This window comes from Dendropsophus ebraccatus, chromosome 4, assembly GCF_027789765.1.
Source record: "Dendropsophus ebraccatus isolate aDenEbr1 chromosome 4, aDenEbr1.pat, whole genome shotgun sequence".
NCBI classification, from domain to species: domain Eukaryota; kingdom Metazoa; phylum Chordata; class Amphibia; order Anura; family Hylidae; genus Dendropsophus; species Dendropsophus ebraccatus.
This window is the reverse complement of record NC_091457.1, coordinates 34,813,279-34,835,821: the sequence shown is the minus strand read 5'-3', so window position 1 is coordinate 34,835,821 and position 22,543 is coordinate 34,813,279. Positions and strand designations below refer to the sequence as shown.

The 22,543-nt window shown below is 43.8% G+C and overlaps 2 protein-coding genes across 2 annotated transcripts in view; one reads left to right on the top strand and one right to left on the bottom strand.

Moving 5' to 3' along the window:
• The window catches only part of CDC42BPG (CDC42 binding protein kinase gamma), a 68,826-nt gene extending 68,308 nt beyond the window's left edge, over positions 1–518 (top strand). The window contains exon 37 of the mRNA XM_069965504.1: positions 8–518. Within this exon, the coding sequence (XP_069821605.1) occupies positions 8–55 (48 nt within the window). The 3' untranslated portion in view covers positions 56–518. The remainder of the gene's footprint in view (positions 1–7) is intronic.
• SCYL1 (SCY1 like pseudokinase 1) lies at positions 367–20,233 on the bottom strand. The gene is made up of 19 exons (XM_069965503.1): positions 20,051–20,233; positions 17,848–17,988; positions 16,291–16,413; positions 15,977–16,194; positions 15,777–15,867; positions 15,000–15,155; positions 14,723–14,881; positions 11,210–11,317; positions 10,794–10,907; positions 10,295–10,450; positions 9,626–9,814; positions 9,465–9,540; positions 7,491–7,679; positions 6,169–6,299; positions 5,987–6,076; positions 2,665–2,925; positions 1,648–1,729; positions 1,410–1,568; positions 367–565 (listed from the first exon to the last, which is right to left on the bottom strand). Exons 1-18 carry the CDS (start codon positions 20,153–20,155, stop codon positions 1,444–1,446), a joined length of 2,514 nt encoding a protein of 837 aa, XP_069821604.1. The 5' UTR covers positions 20,156–20,233; the 3' UTR covers positions 367–565; positions 1,410–1,443.
• Positions 20,234–22,543: the final 2,310 nt, after the last annotated feature.

The window sequence follows — 22,543 nt, the reverse complement described above, 5'->3', positions numbered from 1 at the left end:
TTTCTAGATTCCCGATCAAACCGGATTTTTAAATACATCCAACACGTCTTCCTAAGACCTTGTCACCTCTCCTTTTTTTTTTTTTTTTCCTGACAAAGGTTAATCACAAGTGACTTGGTGGATTTTATGAGTTTTTGTTACAGTCAGATTTTTCTTTTTGTCCCGTTATGTTTTAATGGAAGTGTGAATATATATATATTTTTCTTCTCTCTGGATTGTTGAAGTTGATACGCCAGTGACCATGCACCGCATCCCATCATCTCTTGTACCCATGACACGTTTTATACATTAGATGCCAAATCAAGATGATGAATTATATACAGTGTTTCTGAAATGATTTTATATGGCAAGAAGCACCGACAGTGGTTAGACTTTTTTATGGAGTTTATTATATATGTACATGGAATTACAGAAGCGATAAATTCTGGTTTGGAAAATGTCATTTTATTCTTCGGCTGTGAATATACAGCATTGTATGTAAGATAAAAATTTATACAGCATAAATATTATGAAATCTCTGACCGTGTCCATTCTTTGCTGAAGGCAAGGTGTCTCATCCTGTGTCCTGGTGAGAAAGCATACGAGAAAAAAATTATAATTTATTTACACGGAGTAATAATTAGCTCAATCGTTTAACGATTTCGAAGTAATCTGTTTTTTTTATGCCGATCAGCATTTAGACTGAAAGATAAATAGTTAGAAAAATCGTTCTTACGATCGCTTAAGGCCATCTCACACACTAGGGTGAATTTTTAAAAGACTATTTAGATGAAGCTATCTTCGAATTATCAGCGATTATTTGAGAACATGTTGAAAAATCATGATGAACGATTTCTCCCTTATCGCTTGATCATTAGCTGTGTTAACACGAGCCGATTATCGCTCAAATGTGATCGTTGTCCCGGAAATTTGAACGATAATCGTTTCGTGTAAAAGGACCATAAGGCTATGTTCACATCTGCATCCTGACAATGCTGTGCTGGATCTGTCACAAGCAGCATTCACAGCAGATCCTGTTGCCTTATTATGGGCTCCCTATAGATATGACAGCAAGTATAGTGTTTCATGTTCTGCCTAACTGACCTAAATAAGGACTAATGAATATGTCCATATCTGGCCTTCTGTTAATGGAGCCGGGTGTGATGAAAAATTATTGCCCAACTCCATTTTCAGAGATAAGTCAGAGCTGTCTGGCTACTGCCTACCCCTCCTCTCCTCAGAGAAAACTGGAACGCTTGGCTATGCTAACGTCCCTGTGTATGGGGAAGACGGGGGAAGTAACTGATGGCCGAATGATCATTCAGCCATCAATTATTGAAGGTGTATGCCCTCCTTAACTTTCAATGTCTTAGACACAATTTAGAAAATTCCTGTTCAGGGATAGAAAAACAAAACCATTGAGTACATACCCATCTGTGGTGTTACTGACTATCACTTTACTCTTTAATCCAGTTTTCTCACACCGAGTTTCAGGGGTCCCTTAGCAGCTCTCCGCTCTGCCCGTTTGGCTTCCATCTCTCTCTGGCGTTCCTCTCTCTTCTTCCTAGCAATCTCTGCTTTGCTTAGGCCTGTCATATAAACAACATGCAAATTCATATTCGTGTAATGGTGTTTCTAGAGATCAGCTATAGTCTACGCGCAACTGACCCTGCTCTGCTTCCACAGACTCCCAGTTGTCATCTCCGCCCCAGTCTCCACATCCTTCTGAGCTGCGATTATCATCTTGTTTCTGTTGAAGAATAACCATTATTTATAGTATATGTACCTGATCTTTAAAATACGATAAGGTTCTAGAATCACATTATCTACATATAGATGTTTGATATTTATAGATTCTACTGTGCACCATAGAGCAAAATCCATTTCTTATTGTCTTGTATTACTATATATAATATATAAAAACAGAAACCTGTAAAATGTAGGTAAATACAGTTTGTTCATGTTACACCATAGAATAAATTTCCTTTTCAAGAAAAAAAAAAACACACACAGAACACTGCGTAGATCAGAAGCGTGAAAAAGCCTCTTTGCACTTCTGTTGGCTATGCTTTTTCTTTAAAGCAAGTCAGACTGTAGAAGACACAAGTGGCATAGAGCTTTCCTAGCATTTCTGCCACTGTGGCAGCAACTACAGTTGATCGAACCTTGGAAAATCCTAGGTTTGATCCAACTCCAACATACCCGAACCTTCAGCATTAGATTGCTGATGCCTTCCCAGTCCGTGGGGAAAGAGTACCCAAGCACCACCTGGAATTCTGGGATTCAGCCTATTACCTAGAATTCCAGGCAGTACCCGGGCACTCTTCTCCTTCCCCACGGACTGGGAAGGCATCAGCAATTGGAACTCTTATCATTTTCTAGTAAAAACAACCAATGTAACAAGGAAACAAAAGGGGGGAATCAGTATTTCTGGTATTAATGTAAAAGTGGTCTCTCCTGCACAATCCATGATTTAACATTAAGAACATGGATGTTAGACAGCTGGAGACAAAGCAGGTACAGAGAGCAGTTCACTATGTAAAGTCCTTGCTAGAATACAGATCTAATGAACTAATCAGTGATGGTGGGTCTGGCCAGCACCAATAGCTATGCTAAAATGTGGCAGTCTTCTATCCTGGACAACCTCTTTAAGTTTAAAACTTGAAGAGAGTATTTCCTACTTACCTGAGTGGCTTTTTCAGCAGCAACAGAGAAGAAGTCTGCATGCTTCCCACTTGGTTCAGTCGTACCCCAGTTGTATTCACTGGCTAACCTTGTGCCCTCTGGTGGGGCAAATGTGGATGGGCTTTTCTCTTTTTTCTGGGAAACAGGCTGAAAAGCGTCTTCCCACCCCCAGTTGTCTTCAGAAGCAGGAGAGATCCCGGTATCTGTCAGTCTATGATCTGTCCCTGCATTTACTTTGTTTTTCGATGATGTATATGTAACCTGAGAAGAGAAGCAGAGACAACTGCAACTGTATGCAAAGCTTCAGTATCATACAAAGTCAATAAGTCATCGCTCTCCCATGTTGGCTGAGACCCAAAAGTGTGGGAGATGTAGGAAAACTAGCATGGAGGAGTTTCTGATGGCAGCCAAGCAGTCTCCAATATGGTAGTTGTGTTGGCAGGATACAAAATCCCTGTAACACTGACGCCAACTGCTAATAAGGTGACCGGTATACAGAAGTAGGGTGGTATTACACGGGCCGATGGGGACCCGATAATACCTGTAAACGAGCAGCGATCTGCTAGATCGTCGCTCGTTTACTGGACCTATTACACAGCCCGATAATCATTAAACAAGGGCTGCAGGGACATCCTTACCGATGTCCTTGCAGCCCTTGCCTAACTATATACAATACCTATCCACTTTCCAGGGCTGCTGCAATCCTCTTCTCCACGGGTCCCGCGCGTTCTAACTTCAGAGTGGCCTGTCAGCTGACAGGCCGCTCAGTCAATCACAGGCCGGGACCGCCGCGGCCTGTCAGCTGACAGGCGCTCTGAAGCTAGAGCACGCAGGACCCGGGGAGAAGAAGACCGCAGCAGCAGCCCTGGAACGTGGATAGGTAATGTATATCATCAGTCGCCGGCCACACACCGCTATTACACATAGCGATGCGCGGTCGGCGCCCAACTAAAATAGGTCCAAACCTATATCAACGATCAGCCGATGATCGTTGTATATATTACATGGAGCGATAATCGGCCGAATCAGGACGATTATCATTCCATGTAATAGTACCCTTAGCGGACGTTTAAAATCGTACTTTACTGCTACAACAGGATATTTACTCTTTAACCAGAATTATACTTTCTCCTTGAATTAGTATATACAACATCTGCCTGCGGCAGGAAAATAGCTGATTATAACTAGACCATGGATTATACGTACCACAGCATATCATGACTGCCAGAGACTCTGCATGAAAACGCCATGGATTAGCCTTGATGAATGATTGATCTGGGCATTGATCTGCTGGCATATTTATCCTTCGATTTCTGCCACAGATGCTTTGAAAAGTCAACATGGCATTTGCCAAGGGAAATCTGACACTTGTGAACAAAGTTCACTACATACTAGAGGTCATATAGAATAAGTAACACCAGAAAGGATTTCGCTGTGCAGATTCCGATCAGGTCAATGACTTATACAACGGAAATGTGGATCACCTAAGCTACATTTCATAAGAGCAAGGAAAGAAATGGGACTTAATAATACAAATTTAAATCCCCCTAAATAAACAAAAATAAATCCCCCTAAACATGAGCATCTTAGTGTCCTCTGTAATACAGAGAAACCCGTGGCGCACACTATATTTCTCAGTATTTTATCTAGAAGCTTTCACATGAAATTCATAATAAAACAAATACAGTATCCAAGTGAATACTGTATTTGAAATATTCTCCCCTAAAACATAATCCTCTGAAAGACTATGGTCACCTTTGACATATAAAAAAATTATACTTTTACATACGTTAGTGTAACTTTAACATCTAACTAATGGACTAACATCTATTACTTCATCCTGAATGTGCTAGTCTGTAACCTTTGCTTTCAAAATAGCTTGTGCCAGAAAGATATACAGATTTGTAAATTACTTCCAGTAATTATCAGCTGCTGTATGTCCTGCAGGAAGTGGTGTATTCTTTCTAGTCTTACAATTTTTTTTTACCGGAGTACCCCTTTAAATGAATAAACTTCTAGGGTCATCTCCAATCCTGACCATTACTGCAGGATATCAGCTGCCCACACAACTACAGCCCCCCACACAACTAACACATCCAGCCCACAAAACACAGTAATCACTAAACTCAAGGAGAACAGTGAAAAAAATTCCAATGAAGTACTCAATCAAGAGTCTCCACTGATGCCCCAAAAAATTTAAATATGCAAAACAAAAGTCCTTGGAGTCTCGGTTGCGAGTCTCAAAACACGGGCTAGCCAGATATCTCTAGCCGGCTGTCTGTGGATGGAGGCCTGCCTTGGCAAGCCCTTGTCATGATCGCAATACTCGTATCTTGAGTTAGACATTGACAAAAAGGGGCCAACATGGTATTTCCCCGTTTTGTGTTCCAATACTCGCAACCGAGTGGGACTTAAGTAGCTATTTAGCAGGGTGGTGTGGTGCTCTCCCCATCATGGAGGCACCCCGTGGCAACAGGCTAGAGATATCTGGCTAGCCCGTGTTTTTAGACTCGCAACCAAGACTCTTGTTTAACACACCCAGCCCCCCTCAAACAACTAACACCCCCCCCCCCTAAACAACTACAGCCCCCCAACACAACAACCACCCCCAGCCCCCCTGTGTAGCAGAAAAACAACAACAAAAAAAGGATACTCCCTCTCACATAGCTCCTCAGCAGCAGCTTTCTCCTCCGGAAGCTCTGGTCCCAGTAAATGCTGTTTCCACAGCAGCCAGCCTCACACACAGCTCAGCTACCTTCCCCCGAAGCTCCTATCTCCAGCCCTGCATCGCCTGCACTTTCTTCTCTCCTGCTTGTCCCTGACATGTGACGTCAGCAGCAGCATCAGCAACAGCGTGGAGAACATAAGTAGGAGAGAAGAGAGTACAGGCGCCATGGGGCTGGAGATATGAGCTGTGTGTGAGGCTGGCTTTGAAAGTGACAGTGTCTCTGAAGCCATCTGACACGGTCAGCCACCACTGACAGATCTGCAGACAGTGTCTGATGGATTCAGGGACCCCCCTTCAGTGTTTGTCAGTGACCGTGGCCCCCTTCAGTATGTGGCAGCAGTTGCAGTCCCGATTAGCTCTCTACCTGCCGGAGCGCCCCCCAGCTGGCAAGGAGTGAGGCACCATGTGCAAGCGCACAGGTCGCACACCCCAAAGGCCAGCCCTGATGGCAGGGGATGCACGGATAAGGCTAAACTTATTTATTCAGTATGGCCCTACAGCTTTATTATCAGTGGATAGTTACTGATTTGAATACATCTGTTTCATACACAACTGCCTGTTTACTAAACATACATAAATGATCCCCCTTCTTACCATCTTCTCTGGTGCTTTTTTACTTTTGCCCTGGCCCCAGGCTGTGTCCCAGTCATCGTTCTCTGCTTGTACTTTGCTCTGTTCTGAATCCTAAATACAAAAAGTTGTAAGATGGTCAATAATCACTGCAAAGAGAAATGTACTGGAAAATATATAAGACAGGGCACATGTCAATGTTTCACCTCTAAGCTTCCCCAATCTTCGTCATCCCACCGGTCTAGGGTATTTTCATCTGCTTCATTTTCAGCTTCTTCTGGCTCATACTGGGATGTTAGGGATAAGGTAGAGATGGGAACAGAGGCAGGTGCAGAGTCTGCAGAGAAAAGCAAACAGAGTGTTAGGCGTTAACCATGAATGGTTAAAGTGACACTGTCACCCCCTTTGTGTATTCTGACATCTCTACACAGGTGTAAAGGGTACATTTAGCGTTTTTGATACCTTATTTCATATCATACGTCATGGTTCAAGTAAAAAGTCATCTTTTATCAACTGCAGATTGTAATAAGTGGGCGTGGCCTCGCGGCATTAGTGCCACTTAGCTCCACCCACAACGGCCCGTTGGTTGGCCGACGTAAAGGGGGTGGGGTCTAGACCTTTCGGCCAGCCTGTTCCAATGGCCGGCGAGGGGCCAACTGTGGTGCTGTGGGCGGGGCTAAGTGGCGCTAATGCCGCGAGGCCCCGCCCACTTAACACAATCTGCAGTTGATAAAAGATGACATTTTACTTGAACATGCACCATGACGTATGATATAAAATAAGGTATGAAAACCGCTAAATTTACCCTTTACACCTGTGTAGAGATTTCAGAATCCAAAAAGGAGGCGACAGTGTCACTTTAAGTATGTCCTGTAAGGCAAAAGTTGTGTCCATCTGTTTCCCTCCTATCATTTACAAATTATACATTACAGGGGTTTTGCCTGTGAAAACTATTACACAAATCATATGACAGCAAAGAAACACCCTTTTTGATATACTGTATTATTATTGTCATTTCTAGTAACTTTTGACGTGTGAAAAGTTACCGATTGCATTGGGTCTTACTCCTGAATCCTGCTGCGCTCTAAAGAAACAACTGGGGGACAGTGTGTGGCAGTGCACCCAACTACCCACCTAAAAACTTTTCAGATGTCTCAGATAAATTTTTAGTTACACTTTAAAAAAGGCTATAGGCATGTTTGCAAACCAAACATCTGTATAAGTCACATTCTTCTTTGGCTTCTGATCCATTGGTATATGTCCAAGTTAAAAAACAACAACAGACTAAGCTCTTGATGTAATGGCCTGAAATGGCACTTACTACTGGACGAAGAACATCAATGCAAGATCTTAAAAGTTACTTGAATCAGGTAAATTTGTGTTAAGTATAAAATCCCTATATACTTAGACATGCATGTCTGTATACGATGTGAATTATGACTGGCAAACAGCCCTTTATGAATCCTAGATGACCTCGGAGGTAGAAGCACAACTAAGAGTGCCAAGCTAAGTTGCAGAGCAGATTTACCTGGTTTACTTGCTTCTGCAGGTGCTGTTGCTGCAGGTACAGGAACTCCGCTTGCTGGTGCAGGTTCTGCTCCACCTGCTGGACTGGTGCGGATGAATTTAGATGTTAAGGATGAGACTCCGGTTACAGCCCAACCGGCCCATCCACCAACAATACCCGGGCTTGTTGATGCAGCATGGACGTCTTTTTCTATGGGAATAAAACAACATTGACAATATAAAAAGGTCACGGTGACCATAATATCATTGTTAGCAGGTTAAACCATGGTGCAACGTGGCCAGAAGAGATATGAATTTTCATGCAGAAAACTGATTTAGATGTGGAAATCCTGGAAATCCCGGTGTTGCAAACCGAAATTTATGTGCATAAGAAGCCCACTGTAATAAACCACCACCATATTCTGGATAAATCTAAACACTGGGGGGCACAGGATTGTAAGGCCCGTTCCGTCATTTTTTTCGGGCCCGGAAACCACCCGTTAAAAATTACGGGTTGGACATCCGTATTGCTTCCGTATTGCATCCGGAAGCACGGACGTCTGATGATGCCTGCAATCACCACCGAGCACGAAAGCGTCCCCAGTTGCCATGGTGATCGCAGGAGGACACTTCTGTGCTCGGTCTTTACAGGCATCATCAGACCCCTCCTGCGATCACCATGGCAACCGGGGACGCTTCCGTGCTCGGCTGGGATTGGCATCATCAGACCCCCTCCTGCGGCGGCATCAGACCCCCTCTGTGGCATCAGACCCCCTCCTGCAGCATCATCAGACCCCTCCTGCGGTAAGGATGCGATCTCCTATGCGATCCTCCTGTGCCGTTCTGCCTTCAGTGCTCTTAATTGATTCATTGATACTTTCCTAACTACATTGTAAACACCCCAATTTATTGAGGTAATTGGTACTTGTACCTTTGTAGCCCAGCTGCCAATCATCATTACCAATTAGCACAATAAATTGGTGTTTACTATGTGGTTAGGAAAGTATCAATGAATCAATTAAGAGACTGTGAGCAGTGAATGAATGGCCTGTCAGCTAAATTCGGCACAATTCTGCTACAATCGGCATACGGTGTTCAGCAACAGAAATCCGGAGAACTATAGATCCCAGCACTTCTATATACTGCTGTGCAAATAGGAGCATGAGTTATCCATATTTTTCTACGGAAATACGGATGCCAAACATGTTGCAATCCGCAAACAATCCGTAGACAATTGATGTCAATGAGAGCATCCGTGAAAAAATCTGGGTCCGCACTAGGACATGTCCTTTTTTTTTTACGGATTGATTTTCATCCATTTCTGCTACTGATCGTGTGAATAGCCCAATAGACTTCAATGTGCACTTAACTTGGATACGGAAATACGGATCCGTAAATTACGGAACGTGTGAATAAGGCCTAAAATTGACAGTCTGGCAGCCAGGATCGGAGTACAGAGGGGTACAGAAAAAAAAATGTTAAGGGATTATCCAGGCTTAGAAAAACATGTCCGCTTCCTAGTGGAAACAGCAGCACTACCCAGTTTGGGCGTGGGGTTTTGCAGCTCAGTTTCATTGAAGTAAATAGAGCTGAATTGTTATACAAAATATAACCTGGGGACAGGGGTTGCGCTGTTTTTGCAGAAAAAGTACCTGTACTTTTTCTAATCCTGGATAAACCCTTTAAGGTGTTATTTATTCTGATTGATGAATGTTTTACAATTGATAAATAATGTCAGAATTGCTGTTTTTTTTTCTTTATCACTTTTCCCAAAGAGAAATAAATAATTAAAGAAAAAGTCACATGTATGTCATAATGCTACCCATAAAAAAAAAAAAAAAAAAAAAACTAAAACAAGCATAAAATATATTAACCACAGTTATCAAATACCAAAATGGTGCAATTAAAAAAAAGCGTAACTTTCCCCTCATATGGTGCCTCATATGATTCCCCCTGATGGCAGCAACAGCGCACAGTATACACATATCTCACTCACCAAGCTCAGCTAACTGTGCTGGGTCCTCTGATATGGCCTCCAGTTTATCCAAAAAACTGCGGATTGCTTTGAAAGCCTAAAATACATAAATGAATATCTATGAAACACAGACTTCTACGTTGCACTAAGCCTCAGTAATAATAACACCAGGATTTACTTACCTGATCCCGGACGCTTTTCTCTGGATCCATCGTCACTGCACAAAGTACAGGAAGAATTTTCCCAGCACAATCGTTCATAGAGTAAAAGTTATGTGTTGCAGCAAAACCAAGGACACCAGCCGCACGTGATGGGGAAAAGGGATCTTTTGTAGCTCTACTGAAAGCCGATATCAAGACCCTCTGTCGTGTCTGTAAAGAGGTGGTGCGGGATTAGAGGCTGCTTAACACTTGCACTTACAATAAGTAAATCATAAGATCCCTTTTACTGCTGAAAAAGCATCATAGAGGTCAAAATAAGGTCATAACACAGATGTATATCATGGACATGCGAGTCCAATAATTGACCTAAAATGATGGATACTCTAGAAAGGAAAGTTTTATCTGACAGATTTTTGAAGCCAAAGCCAGAACAAACTATAAACAGAGAACAGGTCATAAAGGAAAAAAAGAGATTTCTCCTCTTTTCAAATCCATTCCTGGCTTTGGCTTTAATAATCAGTCTGTGTAAAAGGACCCTAAGGGGTTACCGCCCTTAACCTGTGACTAGAGGAAGACTTCTTGAAATAAGAACACCCCTTTAAACAGAAGTACATTAATGTCTCTGAACTCTATATATACAGAACACAATACAATACAAGGAAAGCCTCATTGGTAAAAGCCTTTACTCACAGCAGGGTTAAGGTAAGACGCGATCTTGCCCAAACACACAGTAGTATTGCAGCGGATTGGTCCTTGGTCATCTCGTGCCTGCAGTCGTGCAAAATGCTTCATCAGCTCCACATTAAGGTTATTTTCATTTAACTTGGGAGCCAGGAGCAACATGGACTATAGAGAAAACATAGCACATAGTCTTAACAGTAGTAAGCTACGTGGTACGGTGCAAAACCATAAATATTACAATACATGTCACACAGCAGGCAATATAAATATTTCAAAGAAGAAATAAGCAAACGATAGCACACATGACTTCTGCATGCTGCCAGGTCAAAATGAACTGCCATGCAGATCGGCAGGCAATCGCAGCTGACTGCAGAAGATCAGGTTGCCAGAGGTCTAATGTCGCCTGAGTACCGAAACTTGTGAGGAGTGGGACATATCCACGACAATGTGATCTTTCAGGTGACCTCACCTACAAGTGAGCAAGACAACTCATCCACACTGCCATTACCTTCACAGTCTGTTCACGTATCGCTGGGTTCGTGTCCATAAAACCATGGACCACATGAGGGAAGATTTGCGAGTTGACAGTCGGCTCGTTGAGATACTGGATAAAATTCTCCATCTGTCTCGGGTAAAATCACGAACAAACTCATGTTAAAGAAAAAAGGGTACTGTCTCTGTGGCAATATATGTAAATGATATGTATTGTCCAAATAAAGGCCAGTCACACATCTGCATAGACCAGATTATGCAGACCGGACCTCAGAGCTCCCGTCTTCATGATTCATTACGATACTGGGAGCTCTGAAACCATTTACATATTTGCACTACTGTACTGACACAGTGTGCATGGACTGTATACTGAGGACGTGTGAATGACCCCTAAGGCAAAAGGCAGCTGACCTCATATAACAGCTACCGCACCTGCTGCAGCAGTCGTATCCTCATGGCTCGATCAGTGGAAGAGAACATCTTAACTATGATGGGGATGATCTTCTGCTGATATTCTTCTGCATTCAGGAATTTACCAATCTGCAATAGAAATAGAATTAACAGAATATATTTTGCTTCACACTGTGATAACAGAAGGATAGGAATAACTTTCAACAATGCAACAGTTCTAAATGTCCAGAAGCCAGAGATCACACATCACAGGTAAGCTTGTCACACACTAGAGGGCGCTCTGCCTAGCTCTGTGACATGGGCTTGGCTTCTACTGAAGCTATCGATAGTCACACTCCCACCTCAAATTTGAACATAACCTGTGTTGCATATCTGTAATTTTTTAAGAAAAGACTTTTTAGGTACTGACAATGACTGAACCGCAGAAATCAGCCCTAGCCTATTTTAGTCACACTTATGTGTCATGAAATATCACAGACAATTACCAAAAGTCAACAGGATTCTGAAGCTGAATAGAATCATAATATACTATTAGAATACTGTGAGCACCGCACACTAGTCCTCTCCATTATGTGCGTGTGCTCAGTAATCCTCAATATTCATAGGCAACAGCTCCCTCTGCCCACCGGCTCCTGATTGGCCTATACTATGTGCTGTATATTGGCTGACAGCTATCAATCAGCAGCCAGAAGGTGGAGGTGGTGGCACAGCACAAACCCCATTCATCTGCATTTTAGGAGAACGACTGAACAGAATGATGTAAGTAATACACTTGTCTCTTCAGCATTATTGTCTCTAGTTTATAGGGTTGATATTGCTAAAGGTAATAAGGAAAAGGATTTAGCTTTACTAGATAAGTGGTCAAAACAATGGAAACTGAAGGTCAATGTTTCCAAATGTAAACTAATGCACTTGGGGAGGAGGAATCCTCTATCCAAGTATCACATCAGCAGTACTGTGTTGGCAAAGACTTCAGAAGAGAAAGATTTAGGGAAAGTGATTTCTTAAAATTAGTCACCAGTGCAACCAGGCAGTGGGAAAAGCAAATCGTATGCTGGGAGGTATAGCCAGAGATATAACCAGCAGGAAGAGGGAGACTGTGATCCCGCTGTATGGTGAGACCACATTTGGAATACTGTGTCCAGTTCTGAAGACCTCACCTAATAATGGATATTGATAAAATAGAACAGGTCCAAAGACTGGGCACAAAAATGGATCTAAATCTGAATAGTCTGGAAGAAAGAAGGGAAAGGGGGGACACGATTGAAACCTTTAAAAGACAACTCCGGTGGGACCCCCCCCCAAAAAAAAAAAAAAAAAAACACAGACACACACAGACACCATACTCACCATCCCTCCGGTGACGATCGCCACTACATTCGCCCGCCGTCCGCCTCACCGTCAACGCCTTCCAGCGATGTCTCTGACTTCCGGGTCCTGGGGATGGAAAAGGCTGCCAGTGCGCTTGCGCACCGGCAGCCTTATTGGCTGGAGCGCATCACATGGCTTTCAGCAACCTCAGCCAATCAGGGCTGAGCAAGCTGGAAGCCATGTGATGCGCTCCAGCCAATGAAAAGGCTGCTGGTGCGCATGTGCACCAGCAGCCTTTTCCGTCCCATTCACTCTCTATGAAGACGCAGAGGAGTAAGAAGACCCGGACCGCCCCCCGGCTCTGACGTCGTCGTCACCAGATGCCGCCTGGGAGAAGAGGACCGTGACGATCGTAATAGGTAATGTATACATTCTTTAACTTCCGGGCGGGGGGTCGGGGAAGGGGGCCAATACCCAATTTTGTAACTACCTTAGTCTCTATACCTACGATGTAAGTGGACCATTATGCTTAGATGCTGTATAACTACTGCATAACCCCTTCCTCTGTATCCTATTGTACATAAGTGTATATATATATGTATGAATTTTGTTGTCTTACATTATTACCGTACTCTCACATGCATCATGTCAGTTTATTATCAGGTATACTTTCGATATCACATATACCCTGTATTCATACAATGTTTATCCATTTCAGAGATCCATTAGCCTGAAGAAGGTTCGGGAAGGGCCGAAAGCTTGCTGCTTTACTATTATGGTCTCTACTACATAGTATCTCATATTGGTCGGAGTATACATGATCTATCTATCACTGTAAAATAAAAAAAATTTCACTTCTGCATAAAATTGAGTGCCGTGGACTTTTCTACTGTCTGGGGAAGGGGGCCAGACCGGGTATTTAACCACATTACAAAGTTATATAACTTTGTAATGTGTGTTAAATAAGCTAAAAAAAATTTTCGTCGGGAGTTGTCCTTAATACTTAAAGTATGTTAAATGACTAATAAGTTTGAAGAGGGAAGTATTTCAATAAAAAAAAAATGAACAAGGGATACAAGGGGACATGATTTGAGGTTAGTTGGGCTAAATATCAGAAACAACATGAGAAAATATTACTTTACTGAAAGAGTAGTAGTACTTGGAACAAACTTCCAGCAGATGTGGTAGGTAAGCCTACAGTAACTGAATGTAAACATGCCTGGGGTAAGCATATATCAATCCTAAGATAATAAGAAGGGAAATACTAATAGGGCAAACTAGATGGACAAAGGGGTCTTTTTCAGGCGACAATGTTGCCCTTATTTAACGCAGCACACACCTAGTAACATATGCCATAAATGTGTAAGATGGAAAAGTTCTGTTATAGATCTGAAGCCTTAGAGGTTTTTTGTTTTGTTTTTTTTAATTCTAGCACGTTATACACTATCAATGAGGGATAACTTGTTGGCTAAACTGCTGTTGATAACTGATGGGATAATTTTTGGATCGGCGGGGATTCGCTACTGGAACCCGCACCCTGAACAGAGTATATCTGTAGCCTCAAATGAATCCATTGCTCCATTCATTCTCTATTTATCCAGAGATACAACTTTACTGCATTCTGGGGATCGGCAGGGGTCTCAGCAGTCCCTCGCAGATCAGCAAGTTATCCCCTGTCCTCTGGATAGCGGATAACATGCTGAAATGAGAATACCCCTTTAGGGTGGTTGTCCAGGGATTTCCTCCTACATTCTGAAATGCTCACTAAAAAAAAGTAAAAACCATGTACTCACCTGCCCCATCCTAATGGTGACCAGTCCCACCGCACAGCACTTCTTGATCTCAGTCTCAATACAAGGAAGTGTCCTCTTAGCAAAGCAAGTCACTGCCGCGGCCACCAATCGTGCAGGCATTTCTTTGTGTCAAGACAGAGACCAGGAAGTGCTGTGCAGTGGGACAGAGAACCAATGGATCGGGATGGCAGTGAAGGATCAAGGCAGGTGAGTAAAGCTTTTTATTGTCTATACCCAAGTCTAAGCCTGTAGCTATAAATCCCTTGACAACCCTTTTAACACAAAAAGGTCCTAGTAATTACAGTGTACCATGCCAAGTTGTAATTTTACTCCTAGTAAATTTCTGCAACATCAACAGTTGGCAAGCTGGTTCCTACTACAACTGTACCCACATTAACCCTTTCCGTTCTGATGTTTGTGCTGCACTAACTTTAAATAAGGGAGTGAGGATGACAGCGCCCGCGCTGCCAAACTCAAAGGCTGTCAGCAGCTGGGGAAGGATTTTATGTCGACAGAAGTCTTCAGGAAAAGAGTCCAGATGTTCACTGAGCTGCTCAAAAAATGTCTGCCGTTCAGCCGGGTCTTTAATCTGCAAAGAAAACACAGTAATAAAATGTTTGTTGTCAAGTTTAATCTAAGAATGGAAACACCAAGGAATATTATAATGTAGTAAAATAATACTAGCTTTCATAAATAGAGGGACTGACCTGTATCTCTTCAAGGAACAGATTGATTTCCACAAAGCTGTTGCTGAGAAATCCCCCGGGAGCCCGACAGTTCTGCAGGAATCTTGCAGGGTTTGGACGGATTTTAGGGTTTGCTCCGACAAGTTCACAGTAGTGAGGCACCAGTGTCTTAGGGATCTGAAGTACATGAAGCATTGAAGAGTAATGTATAAGTAAGTAAGAGTTAGAGGGGTAAACCTGCCTTTAAATAGGTTTACAGTAACCCATACAATCCATCAATTTACTGTTTTCAATAGTTGTGTATTTTTATACGTCAATATGAAAACACAACAAAAATCTAAAAAAAAAAGCATCTTGTATATACGTATGTTTTCCTGTAGCAAAAAAAAAAAAAAATGAACTCGAGAACAAGAGGACATAATCTGAGATTAGTTTGGGGAAACGTCAGAACATGAGAAAAAGTGACTTTACTGAAAGAGTAGTAGATGCTTGGAACAAGCTTCCAGCCGATGTGGTTAGTAAATCTTCAATAACAGAATGTAAACACACCTGGGATAAACATATATCTATCCTAAGATAATAAGAAGGGAAATAGCAAAAGGTGGGACTAGATGGTTTATTTCTGCCGAAAATCTTCTATGCTTCTATGACTGTCCCATTTATCGTCAGCAGAAATCCACGCGTATGCTGCTACAAGCTCAGTCAGATATATAACCATCTTTTCAGAGATTTTTTTCAATAAACCAACCACATGTAATAACAGACATCAGTTCAGGAAGTTTTTAATAAATGACTTACTTTTCCAAGAGAACGGAGAGCTGTGGGACGTGGAAGAGGGCCATTAAACACTTCCCAGATTAAGCAGCCGAGACACCACATGTCTGCTGACCTGGAACATGGAAATCACTGATCATAATCATTCTATATACCGTGTTAGTCACACCGAGAAGATTTTCATGAAAAGCTTTAGGGATAAATATTTCCTTGGTCTCACATACCACTTCTCCCCAGAAGTCTTTGTGCGGTCTGACTTCTCAGGGGGATTATACTTCTCCAGTTCGGGTCCTTTTTTGGGGGCACTTTCTTCGCTACCAGCCGGGTACATATAGTCCAGGCCTCCAAGCTTCCACTCCCCTGCCCGGTCCACGAACACAGCCGATATATAGACATTGTTGTGGATGAGGTTGCAGTCATTCGCCAGGAAACTGAGCGCTTTCTAAATTCCAACAGAAGAAATATTAGAACAAGCTTAAGCAAAGAAACAGGATTTATAGAGACACAAACACATCCGCCATATGATGAATACACTCACCACTATCTGGTGGAGACCCCAGGAAATTTCCAGCTCGCTAATTCCTCCTGTGTCAGCCCTTGACTTTATGTACGTTCCCAGAGAGGTAACCGGTTCAGTCACTATGTATAAGCATTTGTCTGTCTGCAACAAAACAAAAGAGGAATAGGGTATCACTGCAGTGAGATGTTACACCCCAATTCATTCTGGTCTGCAGTAAAGCAATCTACATCTTTGCAACAAAATGTTTTATTAATGCTTCAATACATCTTAGAGGGGAACTCCGGAGAAAAATATGAGCACTACTGAAAAATATTTTTATTCTTGTTCTGTACTTACTATGGAGGGGGGGGAGATTCCTTGGGCGCTTATTAAATATTTCGCTTACTTCAGCAGGTAAAGCCACTGCGGCTTGCTGAGTTATCTAAGCCTAAGTGGTTCTCTCATACAAGCCGCCTTGTATCTGCTCTCACTGTGTGAGCTGCTCTCCAGGGATTCTCTCCTTACTGTCCACAGTCTGAGTTGATGTATAAACCCCTCGTGTCCATCTTGATGGATTTATCTTTCTTTGGGTAACATGAATATGTGTGTTTCAAACCATTGCCACAGATGTATAAAATTCTACCCCTACCAGTGCAGTCTGCCAAGCACTTGTGACAAAATGGGTTGTTCTAAAGAGCTAACTGATACCAAAGCGGTACTGTAATAGGAGTAACCGCTGCAATAGGTCAGTTCCTGAAATAGAAACATAGACAATTGTTCACAGAGAAAGACCATTTGGTCTATCTAGTCTGCCCTTTAAGTAATAATTTCTTATTGTCCTAGGATAGATATATGTTTATTCCAAGCAGGTTCACATTCAGTTATTGTAGATTAATCTACCACATCTGCTGGAAGTTTGTTCTAAGCATCTACTACTCTTTTAGTAAACATCTTCTCTCCTAGACCCCCCTCTTGGACTATCAGCACTAATTTGGTATAATTGAGAAATGGAAGTGTTTAGGAACCCCACCAACTCAGCCACAAAGTGGAGACCATGTAAAGTTACAGAGCAGGGCCACCGAGTGCGAAGAAGCATAATTCATAAAAGTTCTGCACAGACCAAACCTCATCTGGCATTAAAATCAGTACAAAAACTAAATTTCACGACATGGGTTTCCATAGCAGAGCAGCTACATACAAGCTGTACATCACCAAGAACAATGCCGTGGTGGAGTAGTGTAACGTTGTCACTGGGGCAGTGAAAACATGTTCTGTGGGGTGTTTAGTCTATATGGAAATCTGGTGGATGACTAGAGAGCCAAACCCTCTCATCCAACATCAGTGTCTGACCTTACAGATGCTCTACTGGATGAATAGGAAAAAAATATCCCACAAACAATGTCTTGTAGAAACTTATTATATTATTATTATTATAACCTCGAGGGTGGGAGAAATTCTGTATTAATGGCAAGAGATTTGGAATAGGATGTGTAGCCGTCCCCATCCTTCTGTTATATAATATAGTGTAGATATCACATACATTATCCCTTATGCTAGAAGGTATTGCAGTTACTACCAGCTTAGAACAATCCTTACCTCTAGTCCATCCACGTACGCTAAGATATTTGGGTGTCTTAAAGTCTTGACTCTTTTCAGGGCCGATTTAGCCGCTTGCGTCTGTTCTTCTGCTCCAGGACGGATCTCATAGGCGAATACAGATACCGGGTCACCCCCAGCCTTATCAGTGAAGACATGAATAAAGATTATACATGGCAACCTTCTCTTCAAATGTGCTTAAATATCATACATAATAATATTAAATGATCCCAAATGTGGATTTACCAACAGTGGAAATGGATGAGATGTACATATCAAATGACATGTATTTCATGGCATACCGAGTCTATGAGCCATTACACAATGTGCTGGCATCCAGATGAGTAGTCATTGTGTAATGGCTCATAGACTCGGTATGTGGCTACTAGTGGCCTCTATGAAGAAAGATTTGGCACAAAACACAACTGGACTTTCTGGGTATATCCGTCCCTGTGCAGTAAACATGATCCCTAGGTACAGACACATTTGAAGGGTATTATCAACTTAGGTGATAACAAACAAATCAGTGGTGGTCTGACTGCTGAGCCCCCAATGAGAATGAATGCAGTTTTTATGCACAACCAGCCCTCCACTCTTTCTGTCTGAGGCTTCCAGACATTGCCAAGCACGGAGCCTGGAAAATACATTGCACTGGCAACTCATTTTGGGACAATTTTCCTTTTTTTTTTTGATCTGAGAGGTTTTACCACAAATGACATTTATCACCTCCCCTGTCTGATTGCTGGGGAGACCCCTGTTCCTCCTCAAAATGTATCAGGGAGTTTCCCATGCTTCCTGACCTACTCAGGCCCAGGGTCTTAATCCTATAAAGAATCTATGGGATGTGGTGGAACAGGCTGTTCAGGACATGTCACTGGCCTCCATCATGTGCCGCAACTGTGAGGAGCTGTTCTGTCCACATGGAGCCATATTCCTGCAGTTTTCTTTAATTTCTTCCTAATAGAATCTAGGCCATGAATCATGGTCTTTGAAGACCAAATGAGATCCAACGTACTGCTGGAAGGGGGGGGGGGGGCATATCACTGCATTGTTCCCAATGTACAGTATTGTAAATCAATAGGCCCCTTTAAGAGAGTATGCCAAACTGTATATATAACAAGCTGATTGTGGGGGTCAGACACAAGGACTCCCAATTATCATGAGAAGGGGTCAACACTGTGCCCTGAATGACGTGCATCCCAAGTGCATGACCAGTGCTCCCGTCATTCTGTAAGGCAGAGATGGGGAACCTTTGGCCCGCTGGCTGTTGCAAAACTATAACTCCCATCATGCCTGGACAGCTTTAGCTTTGGCTTTCCTAGCATGATGGGAATTGCAGTTTTGTAACTTCAAGGGGGGCTAAGTTCAGCAATATTCAGAAGCCCCAAGAAATGAATGGAGCCCCGCACGTGCATAGCAGTCCAATTTTTTTTGGGGGGGGACAACTGATCTCCGTTCTCAGGATCAATGTAGGTTGCAGTAGGACCTCCACCTCTGTTAACCCCTTATTCTGTAGATAAGCGATAACTTTGCATCTCATGATACCATTTTTTATAGGTGCCTTTAACAAGATGCAAAGAAACCACTTACCACTATCATATTAATAGTGAAGGTTCGGAGCCTGGTCACAGATTACGCTCACTAGATTTATTAGAGTAACCAGTGGAGAGCAGGCGACCTACAGAGCGGCGGGAGTTACCAACCCAGTAGTATACCCTGCCAGGCCATTACGGATGCAGCCACATCATCTGCTGCCAGCACCAGTCATCAGAGTACAGAGAAGCCAGAGTGCAGTAAACAGCACCCCACTCCTGATGACGGATCCTATTATCCTACAGAAGAACCCCACAAGCTTGTAGTCTATGGGATCTCTCACTAGTAAGGGTCCAGATCTCAATGACAATACATTAGGGGGCTGCTTTATATCAGTGCCCCTAACCTCAGGGCCTCCAGCTGCTGCAGGACTACAAGTCCCAGCATGCAATGAGAGCAGAGCTGTAGGTTTGCAGCAGTTGGGCAGCCACATAAAGGAGACCATTGCCTTAGACTGAGCTGTAAATACATTGTATTACATGGAAGGGGCTATAGCCCTATGCCCAGTGATGCCCACACCACCCACCCGCATATAAAGCCCATGCCCAGCACCGTGCCCCTGAAGTACAGCCCAGTTACCCAGGTGCCCCAGGATATGGCGTCTACCCACCTTCTTTTTGCCCTTCTGAATCCCCCATCCTCCCGGAAATTCTTCTCTCTCCCCGGTGATATCATAGGGAAAATCACGGGCCGGGTCCCGGGACCAGAACCACATCTTCACACCGGGGATAGACACGTCACGGTGACGTTACACAAAGCTGGGAGGGATTACCCAGACACATCACCAGCGGGGGTCATGTGACTGCAGGAACACGCGTCACCAGTTCCGTCACGTGATCAGCTTTGGTCGTTGTGAAGATCGATCACATGACGTGTTGACGTCATTTGAATTCTAAGCATTCTCTGAAAGGGACATTGATCCTCCATTGTCTGCGCAGAAAATTATGTGCAACACTGTTGTATCTGTGTAGACTACCAAACAAGGCTCAGGATGGCAGTGCCCAGACTGTGCCATACAGAACCCACTTAGTGCCAGTCATTTTTCGCAGACAATTAGATTAAACCTCTTTTAGAAATTGCTTCAAAAATGGAGGTCATGCCATAGCCGCTTTCTGCACCAAATGGCGTTATTTCCAGAATTTACACCATTTTCTCCACCTTCAACACAAGTTGTTTGCCAGTTCTTTGCCAGAGTTACAGAAACTGCACATAAGGTAAACTTGTTTTCTATTAAAAATACATTGAAAGTTATATAGATGTGTCTATATAATGTATTACCATATCTGTGCGGTTCTGCCACACTGGTAGCTGATTAACCTCCTCCCGCTGCTCACCTGTAAATTAATGTTGCTTCAGATTATGCCTGATGCTGCAGTGACGTTAATTTATGATCCAGGATGACACAGTCGCAGGAGCTGTGCCTGTGTCATCCACGGTGGGTTCCGGCTATTAGTGATAGCCAGGGACCCGCCGCAACTCTCAGTACCGGAGCCGCTTTGGTGCTGAGAGTTAACCCTATAGATACTACAGTCAGCACGACTGCAGCATCTATAGGGCTCCTGACAGAGAATTCTCCCTCTACAGAGGGAGAATTCTCTGCCGAAGTGATCGCAGAGCCCCAATGGTAGCCATAGAAACTGGAATCCTCAAGCTTCTGGTTTCCTGGCTACGGGGGAAGGCAGGGCGCGCAGCCGTGAGCTCTGCTCCCTCCGCTCTCTCCCCTGGCACTGTCACAAGATTTTAACAGCGGCAGGGCACAAAGGAGAGACACAGGGACATCAGCTTATTGGATCATTATGATCCCATAAGCTGATGTCCTAAAACGACATGGGCATTGAGGCATCAATGACCCCAGGTCATGAAAGAGTTAAAATCCAGAAAGGAAAGACAAATGGCCTCTGTGCCAATCCACATTGTCTCCTGCTCCCACTGCTCTCCCAAATATTCTATGCCTCTGTCTCACATTGTGTGTTTGCTGAGCACAGGCTGATGATGCAGACACAGGGCAGGGTGTGATGTCACAGGAGGCTTGGCTGGATCCCCAATCCCCTGAGTGATTCACCATCTCTGACCGGCCAGAAGCAGCTGCTGCAACTTCACTGATTGTGCAAAACTCTGCCGTGAAATTAGGGCTGTGTTTACACATGTTGGAGTTTCTTTGCAGTACTCCACCCTATTCACAAAAATGATGCAGTAACACAATTAAATGAAGGGAGGGCAAAAGAGTGCGCAGCATAGCGGCAGCCCGTACATGAAGGGGTGGGCAGCAAGCGGTTAACTGGAGCAGGGCAGATGCACATGGTGAACACGGGACAGTTAGCTGGGTCTGGGGACGCCAGGATGGGCCAATCAGGGGTTAGGCTGAGGTATAGGGGGTGTGTTTGGAGGGGCCAGATATATAGGAAGGGGGGGGAGGGGTCACTCGCTTGCTCCGTGTGCCTGGACAGGGAAGCGTGACCTTCTGCTGCTGCTGCTGTGCTTCTGAGGGATGGAGCAGGAAGATTTCACTGCCTCTCTGAGGGAGGCTGTGGCTCGTCATGGGGCTGCCTGGCTGCAGGAGCAACTCCTTGCGGTCCTTGGGGAAAAGGGGGGGCGAGGTAGGTGCTCAGGGTGCTCGTTCCCCCGTACGCCGTTGGCACCCGCCGGAGCGGCTCAGCCCAGGTGTGCCCCAACGCGTAGGGAGCCCTATCCAGGACCATCGCCAGTCTGGCAGGTCTACTGGGAGGAATCCGGCACAAGGAACGCAGGGATCCGGCGCTAGAAGCGAGGCAAGCAGTAGTGGATTATAATAGGTCCTTTTCGGGCGGCAGCCCGGGGGCCCAGAGCTCCTGGGGGACGCATGGCCACCCAAAAAGACATATGCTTTAGTGGTGTCTTGTCTCCTGACTACAGTTCTGCAATGATTTGCTAAAAAAAAATGATGCTTTTTTACTGCAATTTTGCACACATCTGGGCATCATGGCATTATCTATTCTGTACTATTAACACTACGATAGTGCTGCCATAGTTACAGTGGGGTGGGGGGGCCCAGGCATGGAGAACAGCCCGGGGCCTATGATAAACTTAATCCGCCCCTGGAGGCAATTGCAGCAGGCTCTGTCAG